The sequence below is a fragment of the Tenrec ecaudatus genome, chromosome 7 (genome assembly GCF_050624435.1).
Source record: "Tenrec ecaudatus isolate mTenEca1 chromosome 7, mTenEca1.hap1, whole genome shotgun sequence".
Classification (NCBI taxonomy): domain Eukaryota; kingdom Metazoa; phylum Chordata; class Mammalia; order Afrosoricida; family Tenrecidae; genus Tenrec; species Tenrec ecaudatus.
Window position 1 is genome coordinate 165,062,301 of NC_134536.1, and position 18,416 is coordinate 165,080,716.

General features: G+C 56.1%; 1 protein-coding gene across 2 annotated transcripts in view; it reads right to left on the bottom strand.

The window, feature by feature from the left end:
- GRM4 (glutamate metabotropic receptor 4) overlaps window positions 1-16,325 on the bottom strand; it is a 126,696-nt gene extending 110,371 nt beyond the window's left edge. For both annotated transcript variants that reach the window (XM_075554188.1, XM_075554187.1), the window contains exon 1: window positions 15,807-16,325. In XM_075554188.1, coding sequence (XP_075410303.1) covers window positions 15,807-16,325 — 519 coding nt within the window. The remainder of the gene's footprint in view (window positions 1-15,806) is intronic.
- Window positions 16,326-18,416: the final 2,091 nt, after the last annotated feature.

The window sequence follows — 18,416 nt, forward strand, 5'->3', positions numbered from 1 at the left end:
TAATGGAACGTGAACTAGCGCCGGCATGGTTGGGTTCAAACTTAACCCCTTCTCTCTCTTGAGCCACTTTCAATGTGTTCTAGTGTTTAGTATTTTCTGCTTCTTTTCGATCGAGGTTTTTCTCTTATTGTTATATTGTTGTTGGAATTTTGTCAGGGGTTTGTTTGTCCGGTGTGCTTTTCTTTATATAAAATCCAGGGTAGGTGAATCTACAGAGATAGTAACTGGATTCATCATTTCTTGGGCTGATGGGGGTGGGGGAGAAGGCTGGGGGAAGTGGGGAGTTAATGAGTACAAGAACGAAGGCGCTGTTCTAAAATTGAGTGCGGTGATGGCTGCATAACTCTTTAATATGTTTAAAGCACTGAGTTGTAGGATGTGTGGATTGTATGTCGGTAAAACTGTTTAAAAAATGCTTTAATCATCTCTGTGAGACCAAAGGGGTAACAATCAGACTGAAGCGAAGACAAGAACGTTAGGGGGCAGGGAAAGGAGAGGGCTGGGAAGAGAACCAGCAGGCCGCAGGGAGAGAGGGCTCACGCTGTGGAAAGGTTCACGAAGTTTGGTCCCAACCAGCGGCCAGACCCACTGCCATCGAGCCGACTCCGACCCACAGTGACCCCACACAAGGCTTCTGAGGCTGCAAATTCTGACTGGAGCTGACAGCCTCATCTTTCGCCCATGGAGCGAGTGGTGGGTTTGAACCACTGATCTTGCCGCGAGTAACCCGATATCTAACCCCCAGCTCCACAAGGGCTCCTTAAGCAATTTGTTTAGAAATTATCAAATGGGAAACTAATGTGCGGTGTAAACGTTCACTGAAAATAGAAGAATTGCTTTGTTTTAAATGCCAGGTTCCCACTGCCGGCACCGCTAGCAGGGTCCCAGAAAGGTGAGGACTAACATAGCTGGGATCCTCGCTTTTAGCCTCATTCCTGGTTTGCAGATAAGGCCACCCTGGCTCAGAGGGACGGCTTCTGGGCTGAACTCATGCGGTCCCTTCAAAGGCAGGGCCCAGAAACCTCTGGGGAGCCTGAAAAGCAGGCACACATACACCCTCAAGAGTCTCTCTTAGCAAGCTGGCTTGGGCCCAAGAACCTTGGGGAAAATCTGGATTTTAACAACAGTTCTGGGGAATTCCAGTGCCAAGGCAGATTTGGAAATCAATTCCCCTGCGCAGAGCAGGGAGAGCAACAGGCAATATGGGGGCAAGTTCAGGATGCTCGCTCCCAAGAAGCCTGCCATTCCACTCCCAGGCTTGGCCTTGGAGAGAACTCTCCGGGAGCGCTCGGATGCGTCCGTGACAGTCTGAGCTCAGCATTGGCCATCAGACCGGGAGAGAGCCCAGGCACCCCCACCACAGGAGAGGGACTCTATAAATGCAGAGGCAGAGCCGGGGCGGGGAGTACTATACAGCCAAGAAAATGAGCAAGTTAGACCACACAACAACAAGGTAATGTGCAAAACCCCATGCCATCTCATTTCCATCAAACTTTAACCGAGAAAAACAAACCAGGGTATTATTTATGAATACAAGCAAGGGGGCTTAGAAAAACTCCTGGGGAAATGGGATTGAAAGACGAGGCACCAGCCTGAGACCAGAAGATCTAGACAGTGCCCAGTTGTTCTGAGAAGGATCCCTTTAGGCCAGTGGTTCTCAACCAGTGGGCACGGCCCCTTTGGGGGGGTCAAAGGACCCTTTCACCGCAGTCGCCCAATTAATAACAGTAACAAAAATGACAGTGATGAAGTAGCAACAAAAATAATTTTATGTTGGGGGGGTCACCACCACATGAGGAGCTGTGTTAAATGGTCGCGGCATGAGGAAGGTTGAGAACCACTGCGTTAGGAGATGCTGGATAGAGTGGGAGAAAACGGTGTAACAGACCCAAACCCGTAAAGGAGACGAGGCTTACGGGTCCCATACAGACGGGTGGGATCCCTGGGACATAGTCACCCTGCTGGTCTGCGACTGAACCTACCTCCCGATTAGGATAATCAGCCATTGGAGCAAAAGGGCAGCATGCCCCACGAGGTCAAGTTCAAATGGCAGAGGGAGGGATGGAGACAGGAGACACGGGAGGGGGGGGAGAGAGGAATTTGAGCTGAGTGAGAACAGCACAATGGAGGAGGTGAATTGTGGATGAATTGTCAAATATGAGACGGACCATCTGCCCTAGATGCTCCCAGCGGTCACAATAAAAAGGGGCTTTGAACACATCGAGTTGTTGTTGTTGAAGACCATGCAGTTTCTCCACGAACTTCGTGAAGCCGCCCTCTCATGCATGTCTGTATGCATGATGGGCACATCTGTAGGCACGTGCACAACCGCCAACCACGCGCTGTCACCCAGCCACCTGCGATGCCCATGGTACAGAGCAGAACTGCCCCGGGCATCTCTGGATGGGGAGCACAGCGCCAGGCCTTTCTCCAGAGGTGCCTCTGGGTGGGTTCAACTCCCCAGTCTCAGGGGCAAGCCACCGGCACCCCCCAAGAACCTGGTGCAGGTGCGGTCATACACGTTTGTTTTGTTTTGTTTTGTTTTGTTTGGTAAAGTGCTCAGAAGTTTAAAAACACACATACAAGCTAGATCAAAGGTTGCCTCTGAAAATGACGAGCTGATACCAGGGGCTCAAGTCAAAAGCAAATGATTTGAGAATGTTGAGGGTAACAAGTGTACACATGTGCTTGACACAATGGATGGATGGATGGATGGATGGATGGATGGATGGATGGATGGATGGATTGTGATAGGAGTTGTACGAGCCCCCGATAAAATGATTTGGAAAAACAGAGTTACAGTGTTGGAAATCCACAAGGGCAGTTCTACCCAGCCCTGTAGGGTCACTGTGAGTCAGAATTGACTCAATGGAGTGAGTTTGGCGTCTGGGGATATGAGGATGTGTGTGGATATCTAGTAGAGAACTTCAAAAGGCTCCTGGGAAGATCCCATTACCTTTTATTTTTCAATCATTTTATCAGGGGCTCGTACAACTCTTATCACAATCCGTGCATCCATCCATTGTGCCAAGCGCATTTGTACATGTGTTGCCCTCATCCTTCTCAAAACATTTGCTTTCTACTTGAGCCCTTGGTATCAGTTCTTCATTGTTCCCCATTATCTTTTAATACCCTTTCCCATGCATTTCTTACAGAGTGTGTGAGTGGGTGTAGGTGTGGGTGTAAGTGTGTGATGAGTGTGTGTGTGGGGTGAGTGTGCGTGTGTGCTCTAAATCTAAAGAAGGAACCCCTCCACGCCAGTCAGACCCACACTGAAGACCCCATTAGCCATCAGTCAAGGGAAGGGCTCTTTTGTGTGGAGGCCCATGTGTACCCCACTTCCTGCTGAGGGTTCCTCTCAGGAGGGGACCCTTGAAGCCCACCCACACATACAACCCAAATCTGGACCTCAAAGTCACTCCCCTGGCTGGTACCTCAAGCATGTCCTCTGTGGTTGCTCTGGGCGGGGAGGGGGGAAGGGGGGGGGTCCCTGGATTCCTGGACAGCTTCCTGGGAATACAAGGCAGGGGGCAGCTCTGGAAGAGGCTGTGCTGAGCGGACTGTCCCACTCCACTCCCGCCCCCAAGGCCCTGCCAGAGGTTAATGTTCGGCCTCCCCACAAACCACAGCCCCAGAGGACAGAGGATGAGATAAGTGCTGGCAGCCTGACCCTAGACACCAGAGGACCCATTAGGAGCCCCCTCCACTCTGGCTCTGGCGGGGAGGGGGGAGGGCCCATGCTCAGCAGGTTTCCTCCCTCCAGGAGAAGGCAGCCTTAATGGTTTGAAATTCCCCCGGGCAGGGACGGTGGGGGGGTTGGGGTGGGGAGAGATCCTGGAGAGCAGGAGCAGCTTAGGGAGGGGGTGCAGGGCTGAGCAGAGCACATCCCTGGGGCGCCTCTCTGTACAGCCCTGGGTTCCCTGAATGTGGAAATGAAAGGAGGGGGCAGAGGGGAGGGAGAAGTCAACCCACCTCGGCGCCCCCTCCCACACAACACACAGTCACCACTGTAGCTCCAGCACCTGCCTGCTCCAACACTACACCAGCCACTTGTCAGGGTCCCATTTGAGACTCAACCACCACCAACCAAACTGGACACTCAAACTCACAGGGGGGTAAGTGACCCGCCCAAGGCCGCACAGCCAGTGTGAGGCAGCCGCAGGGTCCGGCAGGACTGGAACCAGCCCAGTGGTGCCTGAGGCCAGGGTCTTCCTGAGGGGAGTGTGGGGGTGTGGGGGGGGTGGCTACTGGTGGCTCCCTGAGTTGAGGGAGGAAGAAGGTGTGAGTGGGCGGGGTGCCCACCAGGAAGTGCTTGCTCGGCACTGGGCTGCCCAGGGCCAGGTTCAAGGTGTGAGCCCGGTGGATAGACAGGTGGATGCCAGCAGGTGGGTGCCAGAGAGAGCACAGGGCTGAGGTGCTGCTGGCAAGGAACCGGTGAGTGAGCAGCCTTCTGTCTCCCATCCTCAGCTCCAGGACCCTCAGCAGGGGACTGCCCCAAGTCTCCTCCTCCCCAAGCAAAGAGAGGCCTGAAGGAAGAGCCCTGGGAGAGGCGAGTGTGGTGGGAAGAGAGGGTGGGAGAGGAAGGTGAGAGAGGCAAGCAGAGAGCTGGAGGTCCAGAGCTCCTACAGAAGGGTGAGGCTGAGGGGTCTGCACCCACCCACCGGCCCAGGCCCAGATCGCTCCCAAGCACTTTCTGCGGCAGCCTGGGAGCCAGCAGCAAGGCCCAGGCCCTCCGGAGCGGGCCTGGGCAAGCTGAAAGGTCAAATGGAATGTAAATTAGAATTTGCCTCCTTTTCATCTCTAACACATCTAGGTCATAAAAAATTGTCCTTTTAATACACTGGGAGATTTTTGGTTGTTATTTTTTTTCTTTTGTTGCTTTGTTTTGTTCTGTCTTGTTTTTGTGTATATTATTATCTCTGCAAGTCTATCTAGGTCAAATAGGCGGGATAAACAATCCGGAGGAGAAAACAACTGACTGATGATTCCCTGGGGACATGGGAGGGGGAGGTAGGGGGAAGGAAGTGGTGTTAACAAACCCAGGGACAAGGGAACAACAAGTGATCCAAATCGGTGATGAGGAGGGTGTAAGAGTCCTGGCAGGGCTTGATCAAGGACAATGTAACCGAGAGGAATTACTGAAACCCAAATGAAGGCTGAACATGATAGTGGGACTGGAGGAAAGTAAAAGGAAATAGAGGAAAGAACTAGGAGGCAAAGGGCATTTATAGAGGTCTAAATACAGGCATTTACATATGTAAATATATTTTATATGATGGTGGGAAAATAGATGTATGTTCATACATTTATAGGCTTAGTATTAGGGTAACAGATGGACATTGGGCCTCCCCTCAAGTACTCCCTAGATGCAAGAATACTTTGTTCTATTAACCTGGCATTCCATGATGCTCACCTTCCTGACACAATCGCTGAAGACAAAGGGGGTGAATAAGCAAATGTGGTGAAGAAAGCTGATGGTGCCCAGCTATCAACAGATACAGCATCTAGGGTCTTAAAGGCTTAAAGGTAAACAAGTGGCCATCTAGCTCAGAAGCAACAAAACCCACATGGAAGAAGCACACCAGCCTGTGTGATCATGCAGTGTTAAAGGTATCAGGTATCAGGCATCAGAGAACAAAAAATCATATCATTGTGAATGAGGGGGAGTGTGGAATGGGGACCCAAAGCCCATCTGTAGGCAACTGGGCATCCCCTTACAGAAGGTCGTGGGGAGGAGACGAGCCAGTGAGGGTACAGTGTAGCAACGATGAAACATACAACTTTCCTCTAGTTTTCAAATGCTTCCTCCCCACGCCCCAAACCCCACTACCATGATCCCAAGTCTACCTTACAAATTCAGCTAGACCAGAGGATGTACACTGGTACAGACAGGAACCGGAAACACAGGGAATCCAGAAAAGATGATCCCTTCAGGACCAGTGCTGAGAATGGTGAAACTGGGAGGGTGGGGTAGAAAGGGGGGAACTGATTACAAGGATCTACATATAACCTCCTCCCTGTGGGATGGACAACAGAAAGGTGGGTGAAGGGAGATGTCAGATAGTGTAAGACATGACAAAATACTTATTTACAAATTATCAAGGGTTTGTGAGGGAGAGGGTTCAGGGAAGGAGGGGTACAAATGAGGAGCTGACACCAAGGACTCAAGTAGATAGCAAATATTTGAGAATGATGAGGGCAACAAATGTACAAATGTGCTTGACACAATGGATGGATGGACGGATTGTGATAAGAGTTGTATGAGCCCCCAATAAAATGGGTTTTTTAAATAAATGAATAAATTGGGAGGAAAATAAAAAACACATCACTCATTTGGGCGTGAGGTGGGCAGGGAGGGGTTAATCTTTCTGAATGATGTCCGCCCCACCCCCACCTGGCCCCACCTGGGTGCAGCAACCTGTCACTCAGTCCAACACCTGGCCCCCAGGCCTGCAGCTCCCCTGCAGGTCTGTTTCTGGGCCATGGGATGATGAGAGTGCTTCTGCCCATGAACTTGGGGATCAAAGGCATGCAGGCAGACCCTACCCACCCAGGATCGGGTCAGGGGCACCTGTGAGATTCGCCCCATCAGCTCCCATGGAAAGTCTGGCAGAGAGAACTAGCTGGCTGGTCAGGGCAGTGTAGCACTGCACAACAGGGGGGCCAGCCTGCTATCTGGCTGGAGCTCCGCACTCCTTCCGCAGAAGTAGGGGTGCCACCCTGGAAAGCAGGCTGGTGGGTCCTCAAGAAAGTTGATCCTAGAGCCGCCACCTGCCCCCGCAATCCCAATCCTAGTAAATACCCCAACACCCGAACACACGCTGGCCCTACACCCCAGTGTTCACTGTTCACAAGAACTGCATACGGACATGACTCAAAGGTCCATCAGATTGCCTGGGTGCGCCAAAGGTGGACACACCCGCTGGGACGCCACTGGACCAGAGACACACCGAGTGACAGATGTACTGTAGGCACCCACGTCCATTGACAGAACCCCAAGATTACTCAAAGGGAGCAAGGGTGGGAGGGTGGGAATGAGGACCCTGTGCTGCAATTTCCAGAAGCCATGGGACACTTCCCACAAGGGTATGGAAATGGTGACACAGCTTGGGGTGTGTAAACAAAATCTTTCAAAGGTAAGCGTCCATCTGTAGGCTTAGTGATGGTTTTGTGCATATTTGCATCGCAGTAAAAACTGGGGTGGGGGTGGGGGCAGAGAGGGGTGTGGGGAACAGAACTATCTAACCCAATGTCTGCATTTCCCAGATCCACAGCCGCAAATCCCCTCCCCTCCACCCCACCCCTGTCATAGTCCCTTGCAGAGCCACACCCAGATGGCCGCACTGCCCCAGCCCTCCAAAAGTAACCCCGCTGTACCCCACAACAGACTGCCTCTCGAGGTGTGGGGTATGGGAAGGGAAGGTCTCCCAGGGGCCAGGACCATCCCACTGTCAAGTGCCCCGTCCTGCTGCCAACTCGGCCCTTCAGGGCTCAGACCATACCCACAGCCCCTCCCTGCAAGACATTACCCCCCCAAACTGGGTGCGCTGTCAGCGGGAGAGAACAAGCAACTCTGAGCCCCCACTGTGTGCCCACCGCACACCTGCTCCCCCACCCCTTGTTCTCATCTGCTCTCTCTCTCTCTCTCTCTCTCTCTCTCTCTCTCTCTCTCTCTCTCTCTCTCTCTCTCTGTCAGCATACTCTGAACCACGCCTCACTCATGGTTCTGCCCATTTTACAGACCAGAGAAGCAAGTTCTTTTTCCCCGCCCCCACCCCTACCCGCTTTGCACAAGGTCACCCTTTCACTCCCACTCTGACTTGCGCAGAAGGGTCCAGCCTGACGAGTATAACCAGGCACCCCTGCCTCATCCTTCCCTCCCTCCCCCCTGGGTGCCCTGCTCCTGCCCTGTGGGAGGGGGTGGAAGCAGCTGTGGGCAGGCCTTTGCTGAGCTCCCTGCTTCCGGAAGGGCCCTGTGAGCAGAGACCATGCTGCTGCTGCTGCAGTACATGCTCCCTCACCTGGGAGCCCGGGGCCCAGCCAGACCAATTAACCCTGATGTCCAGGGTGTGTAAAGTGTGTGTGTGTGTGTGTGTGTGTGTGTGTGTGTGTGTGTCCCGGTGCCCAGCACAGAGTAGCTACTGAGTGCAGAGCTATTGAGTGAATGAGAGTAGATTGTAAATGGACAACCCCAAATCTACCTGTGCAAAAGAGAGTCAAACCGGGGGCTCCCAGTCAGAGGCTTAGCACCCATCCCAGCCCCTCACAATGCCAGGGACCCCATCAGCCCTACCTGGGCTCCAGGATCCCCTGCCTCCACCCCTCGCATCCCCAGAGCCCCAAAGGCCTCCACACCCTTTGTTAGGCTGTGCCACAAGGAGCCCTGGGCCAGTGCTGGAATCCCACCTGCTTCTACTCCAACACCTCCTGGAAGCAGGTTCCCACCTTCAGGTGCACCTTGGAGGAAACAGGCCTGAAGGCTGCATGGAGGAGGGGTGTCTCCAGAGACACCAGATCTGCCTGGGGCATCTATCTGCACAAGCCAGACAGTCCCCAACTGCTCTCCTTCCCAAACTCTCAAATGCCCATCAACGCTTGCTTGGGTAAAGCCAGCGGCCCCACTAAGGGCTTAGCATTCCTTATGGCTGCTGCCAGGTGAGTTCGACAGATGAGCCAACTGAGGCCTGGAGAAGCTGTAGACACCAGGCCCAGTCTGAACTGTAATGGCCAAGAGATAGGGCAGCAGTGATGAAGAGATGGATTCAGGCAGAGAGCCTGCGTTGGGGTCCCGGCTCCACCACTCACTAGCTATGTGGCCTTGGGCAAGTTGCTGAGCCTCCCTGTGCCTCAGCACCCCATCTGGAAAATGGGGCGATCATTGCACAACTCCACCAGGAAGGAGCCGTGAGGGTTAAGCTATTCACACAAAGCCTGGGACAGAACGAAAAGCCAGACTCACTGCTGCCCAGTCAATTCCGAGTCACAGCGAGTCGTGCCGTCGGGGCAGAGGAAAACTGCTCCATTGGGTCTCTGAGAAGATGCATCCTGTGTATACCAGAGAAGCAGCCTCATCTTTCTCCCACAGAGCAGGTGGTGAGTTTGAACACCCAACCTGGTAGTTAGCAGCCCAACACTAAGCCCTCTGTGATACAGTGCTCTTGGGTACAGGGCAAGTGTAATATAAAGGGGGGGGGGTTTCTCTCTCTCTCTCTCTCTCTCTCTCTCACACACACACACACACACACACACAGCAGGACATTTACTGAGCAAGCCCTGCTGGGACCAAGGTCTCTGGCGGTCCTGACAGGTGCACAAGAGACCCTTTCACAGGGAGCAGAGCTTTTCAGAGGGAAGCAGGGAGGGCGCACACCCAGGTGGCCCTGGGCACGGGGGGCACTGGCTTGACTCAGTGGGCCCACCCACCAGCCCCCTCATGACCCGGAGCTCACACAGGGATGGAATGACAGCCCCCAGACCGTGGCTGCCCTGCACGTATGGTAGTTTCTGATGGTATGTGTGGTGAGGGGGGGATGCGGGGGTGCTGCAGACATCTCACTCCCACCCGCCTCCCACCAGGAGTCCATTCATCCAAGATTTCCCCAGGCCACCGCCACAGGTAGGGAGCAGCGGCGAGTCCTATAAACCAGCAAACCGGTGGCCGTTGGGTCCACTCGGCCCCTGGTGCCCCTGCCCCACAGCGGTCCCTGGCTGATCTTCTGGAAGCCGACTTCCAGGCCTTTCCTCTGAGGCACCTCTGGCCGGACTCGAACCTCCGGCTTGACGGTGAGCTGTCAAATGTATTCATTTGTCTGTCAGGGCGGGTGACAGGCGGAGCACCGAGTCGACAGCGTCTGGCCTCCCCCATTCTGGGGCTGTGAGCACGTGACCCTCCTCTAAGAAAGCTTCACTGTGGACGCGCGGCGTCTTTGTTCACATCACTGCCCTGCCATGAAACACTAGTTGGTTTTGGATTCCCCCCGAGCTAATGAGAAACATAAAGACCATTACGTAGCTCATGGGCTGTACAGACACAGGCAGTGGCCCGATTTGGCTCATGCATCGATGGGGGAGAGCAAGCAAGCTAACAGACAAACAAACCAGTGTCCGTGGATGCAAACTGCGACAGCAGCTGCGTGCACGGGAGAGCGGGTAGTGAGATGGAGTCACGGAAGGCAGGGAGCACCGTAAGCCCAGGCCGTGAGGGGTTAGGGCTCACTGAGACGGCAGCTCCGGCTCCGTGAGGAGTAGAGGGAGGACATCCAGACACGGGAGGCTCCAGCTCGCCTGTGTGTGTGTGTCCGTCTGCCTGTCTGTCCTGGCTTTCTCTACCTCTGACTCTGTGTATGTGTGTGTATTTGTCTATCTCTGGCTCTCTCTAGCTTTGACTCTATGTCTCTGTGTATATGTGTTTGTGTCCCAATCTGTCTGTCTCTGGCTTTCTCTACCTCTGACTCTGTGTGTGTGTGTGTGTGTGTGTGTGTGTGTGTGTGTGTCCGTCTGCCTGTCTGTCCTGGCTCTCTCTACCTCTGACTCTGTGTGTGTGTGTGTGTGTGTGTGTGTGTGTGTGTCCGTCTGCCTGTCTGTCCTGGCTCTCTCTACCTCTGACTCTGTGTGTGTGTGTGTGTGTGTGTGTGTCTATTTGTCTGTCTGGCTCTGGCTCTCTCTAGCTCTGATTCTATGTCTCTGTGTATGTGTGTCCCCGTCTGTCTGTCTGTCTCTGGCTTTCTCTAGCTCTGACTCTTTCTCTGTGTGGGTGTGTCTGTCTGGCTGTTTCTCTCTCTCTCTGACTCCCTCTCTCACTGCCACTGAGTCGATGCTACCGTTGATGCTGACTCAACACAACCCTACCGGAGGCTGTGAGTTTCTGAGACTGTCACTCTTTATGGGAGTCGAAAGCCTCGTCTTCCTCCCACAGAGCGGCCAGGGGGTTCGAGTTGCTGTCCTTGAGGTTAGCAGCCCAATGGGTGAGCACCATCTGCCAGGGCTCCTGTGACAGAGGAGGCAGCAGGTGCAAAGGCCCTGTGGGTGAGTGTGTGGGTGTCAGGTAAGTAGCATGGTGTCTCTGAGGAAGGTAAAGGCAGCAGTCCTGCTATTGCCAGGTGTACCCTAGAGAGACGAGGGGGGACGGGGTCACAGAGCAGCGCGGGGCCTCTGTGAGGCAAGGAGTTGTTTTCATCGAAAAGGAAGCCCTGGCGAGGTTCAGGCAGAGATGTGAAATGTCAGCATGTGAGGGTGAGGCCATCAGGACCCCGGGTGTCAGTTGGAGGGTGGGACCTTCGTGGGGTTCCAGGTATCCGGGTAGAGAGGGTGTCACGGGGTCACTACAGATACACTTGGAACCCCTACACAAAGCCCGCGAGGTTTGCCAACAGGTCGCATGGCAGGTGGGAGAGGGAGAGGTGGTCAAAAGGGCGCCCCAGTTTGGGGTCTGGGTTTCTGGAAAGATGGGCCTGCTCAGGTAGACGGGAGAATGTGGGGGGCTGAAGGCTGGGCTCTGAAGTGCCCCTGGCTGTACTGTGAGAAACTTACAACCACCTCCCCAACAAAGAAAGCCCTGGGTCATCTAAGCCCAGAACGTTTCCCCAGGAGCCTCCGGCACTGAGCAGCAGCAGCAGAGGAGAGCACCAGGCAGGCAACCGCGTTTCTCTAGAAACAGGGTGCCTGCCTAGGGCCTGCTGGCTGGTGCCCCTCTGTCCTTCCTCCTGCCTGTCCCACGCCCCTTCCTGAGCCCCGCTGTTGTGGCCGTTGGAAAGCTCCCATTACCTGGGAGCAGGTTGGCTGTGCCATCTCCACACGCTGAGCACGGAGCTCGGGGCAGCAGGGCATCGACGCCCAGCAGATGGTAAGGGCCACTCCAGGGGCAGCCACAAAGGTCACCGTCTGTCACCGCCAGCCCGCTCCAGCCCCTTCTACCTCAGTGAAGGCTCCTGCTGACACACAGCCCAGCGCCAGGCTGTGTCATGACATTTCCTGTGGGCTGACTGTGTGCCAGGCACCGTGTGAGGCCCTTTCCAGGCAGTCACACTCAGTTCTCACACCTCCCTCAGGGGGTTAAGATCATGATCACCCAAATATCTTCCAAGAGGAAACGGAGGCAAAGAGCCCCTAAAGTGTCGACTCCCCTTTTCTGAGCTCCGGTTTTCTTGAGCAAAGTGCTCACGAGGCTGCATGCAATGATTGCCCGGTCGCTCTGGAAATAGTGGTGACACACTGGGCTGCGAACCACAAGGTCAGCAGCTTGAAACCACCAGCTGCTTTGCAGCACAAAGACGAGGCTTTCTACTCCCACAAAGAGCTACAGTCTCCCAAACCCACAGAGGCAGCTCTCCCCTGTTCTACAAGGTCGCGATGAGTCAGGATCGCCTGGAGAGCAGTGACTGGTTTGGGGTTTTGTTTCTCTGAGCACTGGTAACGGAGTGATGACCACAAGGCCAGCTACTGGAAGCTTCCAGTTACTCAGAGAAAGACAAGGCTCTCTGCTTCTATTACGGGGTTTCTGTCTCAGAAACTCATGGGAGAAGGTGGACCCTGTCACTGATTTGGCATAGATGCGATGGCAGTGAGTTTCTGAACCCTTACTAGCCCAAGACTTAGAAACTGCTGCCTTCCAGAGCCTTCGGGAAGGTTCTTCCCAGCCCACCCCACTCCCAACACACCCCTCCTCTGAATAACAGCTGTTCTCATACAACAAGGGAAAGATCTTATGGGCTCGTTCAGACTCTGGTGTACATGACTGATTTGGAGAGTGGGGGTGGGGGTAGGTTTCACACCAGTGGAGAAGGGATTCAAGCCCAGGTCTGACTGGCTCCAGAACTAGAGCACCGCCCAGGCCATGCCCTCTGGGTTTGGGATTCGCTCCAGGTTTTCCGCACAACCCTGTCCTGGGAGAATGGAGTCAATATGAGGGAGGATGGGGGCGGAGCGACAAAGCCAGAATACAAGCCATTAGATGCAAGAATTCCAGGGTTGGGGCTTCTGGTCCACTTCTCACCCAGTTCTGAACAGACAGTCTGCAAGGGGTCTCACTTGGGATCCACAGCTGTAGACCCCGGAGCTGGTCCTTTCCAGACTGCCAGCTCCTGGGTTCCCCTCAAACGGTGGCCCTGAATGCATCCCTTCTCCAGGCAGACCACCCTAGAGCCCCCAAACCCAGAGCTCCTCTCAGAGCCACCCCTTGAAGGAAGGAAGGCTACACTGCCCGCCCGTGGTGCCAAATTCCCAGCAGGCCCCATGACGCGCCTAGTCAGGGAGCAAGGAGAGGGGCTGGGGCCACTCAGGTGCCCTTTGAAACAGACACCTGCCAGCCCAGGCCCCTCAGGCCAGCGGGCAGGCCTCCTTCCTGAGGCCCCGATGGGCCTTCTTCACCCGCTCCTTCCAGAGGCTCCCGCTCCTGACCTCCTCCTCCCCAGAGTTCACTCCTGCTGCCTCGGTAATGGCTTCTCAGTTTCTCACCCAGCCTCTCATCCCTTCCCGTTAATTATTGAGGAGCCCTCTAGTCCTTAGTCTGGAACATGAAGGCTGGGAACAGGGGGCCGGGGATCACAGACCACAGCTGTCTGCCTCCCTCTGGTTCTCCCCTCAGCTCCACCTCCCACCATGCCCTCCGCCCCAACCCCTCTCTCTGCTCTCTGTGTGCACCCACACCCACCCCACCCCCAAGATCCACTCCCTGCTCCTTGGCTCTGACAAGCACTGACAGAGGAGGGAGGAGGGAGGCATCGACCACTTGTCCCCCAGTCCTCTCAACCCCCGGAGCGGGCGGTGCAGAAGTCACAGCATCTAACATGCCCGTTTTTCCAAGAAGTGCTTTAAGCGCTCCCCTAACCTCTGCTGTGTGCCAAGCCACGGGCTCTCCGCCCCTGTGAGCCTCTCTGCCTGCCCACGAAGTGGACTTCACTGCCCTCTTGGAGAAGGGGCCGGGCGGAGACCAAAGCCCAAGGGCCAGGCTGGGCTGATTCATCTTCATTCTAAAACACCCAGTCACAAAGTTGCTTTACAGCAAGCTCAGCTAGGGAAAAGGCAGTCGGCCCATGCACTGGTCACCCTTGGGGAGAGGCGGATTGCATGATTAGGAGTCCTGGGCTTACTGTGCCGCTGGCCAGCTCCAACTGCCTGGCCTCCCAGGCCTGGACCAGGCAGACGGAAGTGATGACTCAGCGGCCCGCCCCGCCCCGCCCCCCATCATCACTAGGCCCTGGCCTGGGTGGACCAGCCCTGGGGCCCCCTGCTCTCCCTACCCCTTCTCCACTCCTCACTGGAAATGAAGCAAGCTGGCTAAGAGGACCTCCCAGACTGTGCCCCGCCCCCCCACCAGCCTGCACCCTCAGTGGGCACAGCAGGGGCGCACTCCCCTTCCGTCAGAGCCACATTCTGATGCTGCTTCCTCCAGAGGGAGCGCTGCCCTTCGTTTCGAGACAAAACCAACTCCAAGAAGAGGCCCGTCCAGCAAGCACGAGTGAGCACCTGGACGGATGCGGGGCGGCGCTCCCCCAGGCCTGAGAAGCCCAGGCCCAAGCTAGAAGCTGTGACTCACCCACCTAGCCTCCGCTCTGCCCCACCCCACCTCAGCCCAGCTTCCTCTCCTCCCACCACCTGCCTGACCTCTCACCCCAGAACGCCTCCGCCGTGCCTGCACCGCACCTCAACCCAGAGCCCCACCTCCACAAGCCGGCAAAGGCTGGTGCATCTGGGAGTTAGGCTCAAGGTTGCAGAAGGGTCCAGGTGAGGGATACCCAGCTTCCAATGCTCCTAGTCTGCATGGGGCCGAACAGCCCAGAGAATTTCAAGAGAGGTTGGACAGCTCCACAAATGACATGTAAGGGAAAGGGGGGCGGGGGAGGAGCCTACCTCGGCATCGCTCCTCTCTTTTCTCTCTCTCTTCTGTCTGTTTCACAGACACACACACACACACACACACACACACTCCCACAGAGCAAACAAGGCAGACTCGGAGAGAGGAGCGGGCACATAATTATTGGTAAAATGCTTGTAATGTTTTTCTCTCTACCCAGTAGCTTTCAGTTGTTTTAGCAGCTTAGCGAAGCACTTGGCTCCAATTGAATTGCAAATCAGCAGCTCTTGCCCCGGGAAGAGAGGAAGGGAGGCGGCGACGGGGAGGGGGCAGGGAAAGATTCCAGAAGGGAAGGGAGGAAGGTGTGCCGGAAGGAGGAGACCTAGAGAGGGTAGCTTGGCTGGGGCTCCAAAAACAGGACTGCCTGCCCCCTTGGGGCCTGCTCTTCCATCGCCACACATCCACGCCCAGCAGGTTCAGCCTGCGCCCAAACACCCCGGGATGCAGTTTCTAACCGTGACCTTATTAATGGTGGGATGGGATGGCCACGTGGAGCTTCCTGCGCACCCAAAAGAACACCATGTCTCCCTCGGCAATTGCATGATCGCAAACCTTGTCAAGACAAATACCTCTCTCCCCAGTTATCTCCTACGTTCACACGCCCTTTCTATTGCTCTGTATTTTCATCTGGCTGTCGGCCTACCTTGTGATGTGTGTCCATCTGCCTGTCTCCCCTGCTGTTCTCCAGCACGCTGTTCTCCAGACAGCACTGCTGTCTCCCCTGAGTCACCAGGCGAGGCCTGGGCTGCATCGCGGAGCCCCCGGCGACAGGTGCTGTTTCAGCACCGCGGCCAGCGACGCCGAGCTGGGGCCCGCCCCCACACCTCCCCTCCGTGGAGTTCAAGTTCGACCCCCGGGGCGGCGCTGCTGGTGGGCGAAACCTCACTGCCAGGAGTCCTCGTCCTGTGGGTGGACGGCCGCGCCACGGCGGCGGCCAATGGGCAAGGCCACTCACCTTGAAGAGTCGAAGTATGTTGGCCACCATGATGGAGACGGAGCTTCCGGACGCACCGATGACGCCCACCACCCGCTCCGGCTTGGTGATGATGGGGGGGCCGCCGCTGCCGCAACGGACCTCCGTGCCGTCCTTCTCGATGAGCGCCTGCACAAAGGTCAGCGACTGCTCCAGGGCGTGGGTGTCCCTGGAGCAGGTGTCCAGGATGCGGGCGCCCAGCGTGATGTTGGGCAGCAGGTCCGGGTCGTTGTTGATGCGGTCCAGAGCGAAGAGCATGGCCTCCAGGCGGTGGACGCCCTTCTCCTTCTTGAGCTCGCCGCAGGCCTTGCCCTCGGAGCCGCGGCCGTGCACGGGGAAGAGGCCGCCCAGCGTGATGTCCCCGTCTATCCGGATGGAGTTCATGTGCGGGTGGCCCTTGGGCTTCCCCAGGGAGGAAGGCACCCAGGGGCCGTAAAGGCTGAGGAGCAGCCAGAGGGGCAGCCGGGCCCGCCACCAGCCGCAGCCTCTCTTTGCAGGCATCTCCGAGATCCCTAGAGACCCATGAACAGCCTGGGCAGGGAGGCAGCCAGGCAGCCAGGGCAGCTTCAGCAGCGAGGGCAGGCAGGGTGGACCATGCTGGCGGGTTTGTCCCGCTTCTCCTTGCAGGGCAGTGCTCAGAGGCCTGCACAGTCCATGGCCAAGGGCAGCGGGGAGGGACTGGGGGGGTCGGGGGGCAGCCGAGCTCTGGTCTCTATCCCCACGTCAGGCAGGCCAGCTTTCAGAAGATGACCGTGGAAAGACGATGAACTCCTAGACTTCCATAGCTTGTCATCAAGGAGAAAACAGCTCCAGTCCTCTCCTCCTACCAACCTTAGAGGTGGGGGGTGAGAGAGAGATAGAGGGAGAGAGTATCAAACAGAAGCCCAGAGAAGACATTAGTCATTCTGATCTCTCATCAGAAGCCGGAGAGAGGCCGAGGCTGAGGGTTATCTCCAAAGATTCCACAAAGCCCCTACACTTGCTTTCCTCCCGGCTGCTGCTCAACTCTGGTCTAAATGGGAACACTTCAGGCAGAAATTAGGTCACGTTTGAAGACGTCTTCAGGCCGGCATCCACGGTCATCGAAAGCCCGCGCACCGGAGAGGACAGTCCCCAGGAAACAATCTCCAACTGGTTTAGCATTACAGGAGCATCACAGTGGGCCCCGAATCTCAGGTGAGGCACCTGAGACCTGAGCAGGAGTGCATGGGCCCACCGCCAGCCAGCAGCAGAACCCAGGTATCCCAGGGCCAGCGGGGACCAGCGCAGCTTTGGCGCTCAGAGATTGTGGGTGGGGACAGCAGAGGGGCCTTGCAAGGCAAAGACAGTCTGTAGGTGTGGTTTCCCCAGGAGGCTGGGCTACGAGCTGCTCCCTCTAAAAGCCAAAGAGCCACCCCCAACCCAACCCCTTCAAGCTGATGGTGCTGGGGGGCTGAGACCTCCCACTTACTTTCACATGACCCCCTCTGCTGCCCGGCTATCCCAGGCAGGCAGGCAGGGGGCAGATCCAGCATCTCCCCTACAAGCTCCGGCCTCCTAGACTCTTGCTAGTCCCCCTCCTCCTCCCTCTGCTTGTCTTTCCTTCCTCTCAATTCCTGGCTTGCTCCCCCCACACACACACCCCACTTCCTCCCTCTGAGAGTAGGGCTCAGGTTACTGCACATTATCATGATCATCGTCAGTGTTATTGTTATTGTGATTAAATATTTATCTGCCGGGGTAGGAGAGAGAACACCAGCTCTTCCTCATTCTCACTGCTAATTTGGGCTAATTTCCCCTGGGGGTTCCTGCCTTTCCCACCCACCTACCCCCACCCCCACCCCATGGCCTCCCTGCAGCCCCACTCCTCTCAGCCAAAATGGAGCAGGCCAAGAGGCTGAGTCAGGGCTTGGCTGTGAGGGGACCCATCCCAAGGCCTCCTTCCCCAGGGCTCTCAGAAATGAAGGCTGGCAAGCCACTGGCCTTGGGGCTTTTGTGCCTCCGTTTCCCCAGCCAGTTGACATAAAGGCTTGATTTGAGTTAGGATCCACCAGACCCGGTGCCATCAAGTCCAAGTTCTGTGCTGGTTTCAGAGCCGCCCCTGCCCACATGTGCGCCCTCCACAGAGGCGCTGGCCTCTGCCACTGAGTTCCTACAATAACAATGTACACCTCTGGACCCTCGCCCGCCTCCGCAAAGTGCTTCCTCCCCGGCCCCAAGCACCCGTCAGCGCCTCAGAGTCCAAGGATGTGGACCAGTAGCCCAGGGAAGGCACGTCATTCTCCAGAGTCACGCAGTTCCTTAAGATGGTAAGAGAGCCAGAAGGGGGGTGTCTCCTGGGCCCACCAGGACACCGCCCTCAGCCCTAAAGCATGGGGCCCAGGCTATGGGACAGACTTAGGAAGCTGAAGGAAGTGTCCTCCCCACTCATCCCTCCTAATGACGATGCTCACGTGCTGCCTGACTGCTGGAGCTCTATTAGAGTCCACCCCAGAGACAGCTCCGAAGAAAGGCCTGCCTCTGAAGTCAGCCATTCAGAAAGCCTGTGGGAGCCCACCCCTACTCTGACACGTGTGGGGTCACAGGTCGGGGCCAATCTGACGGCAGCTGGCT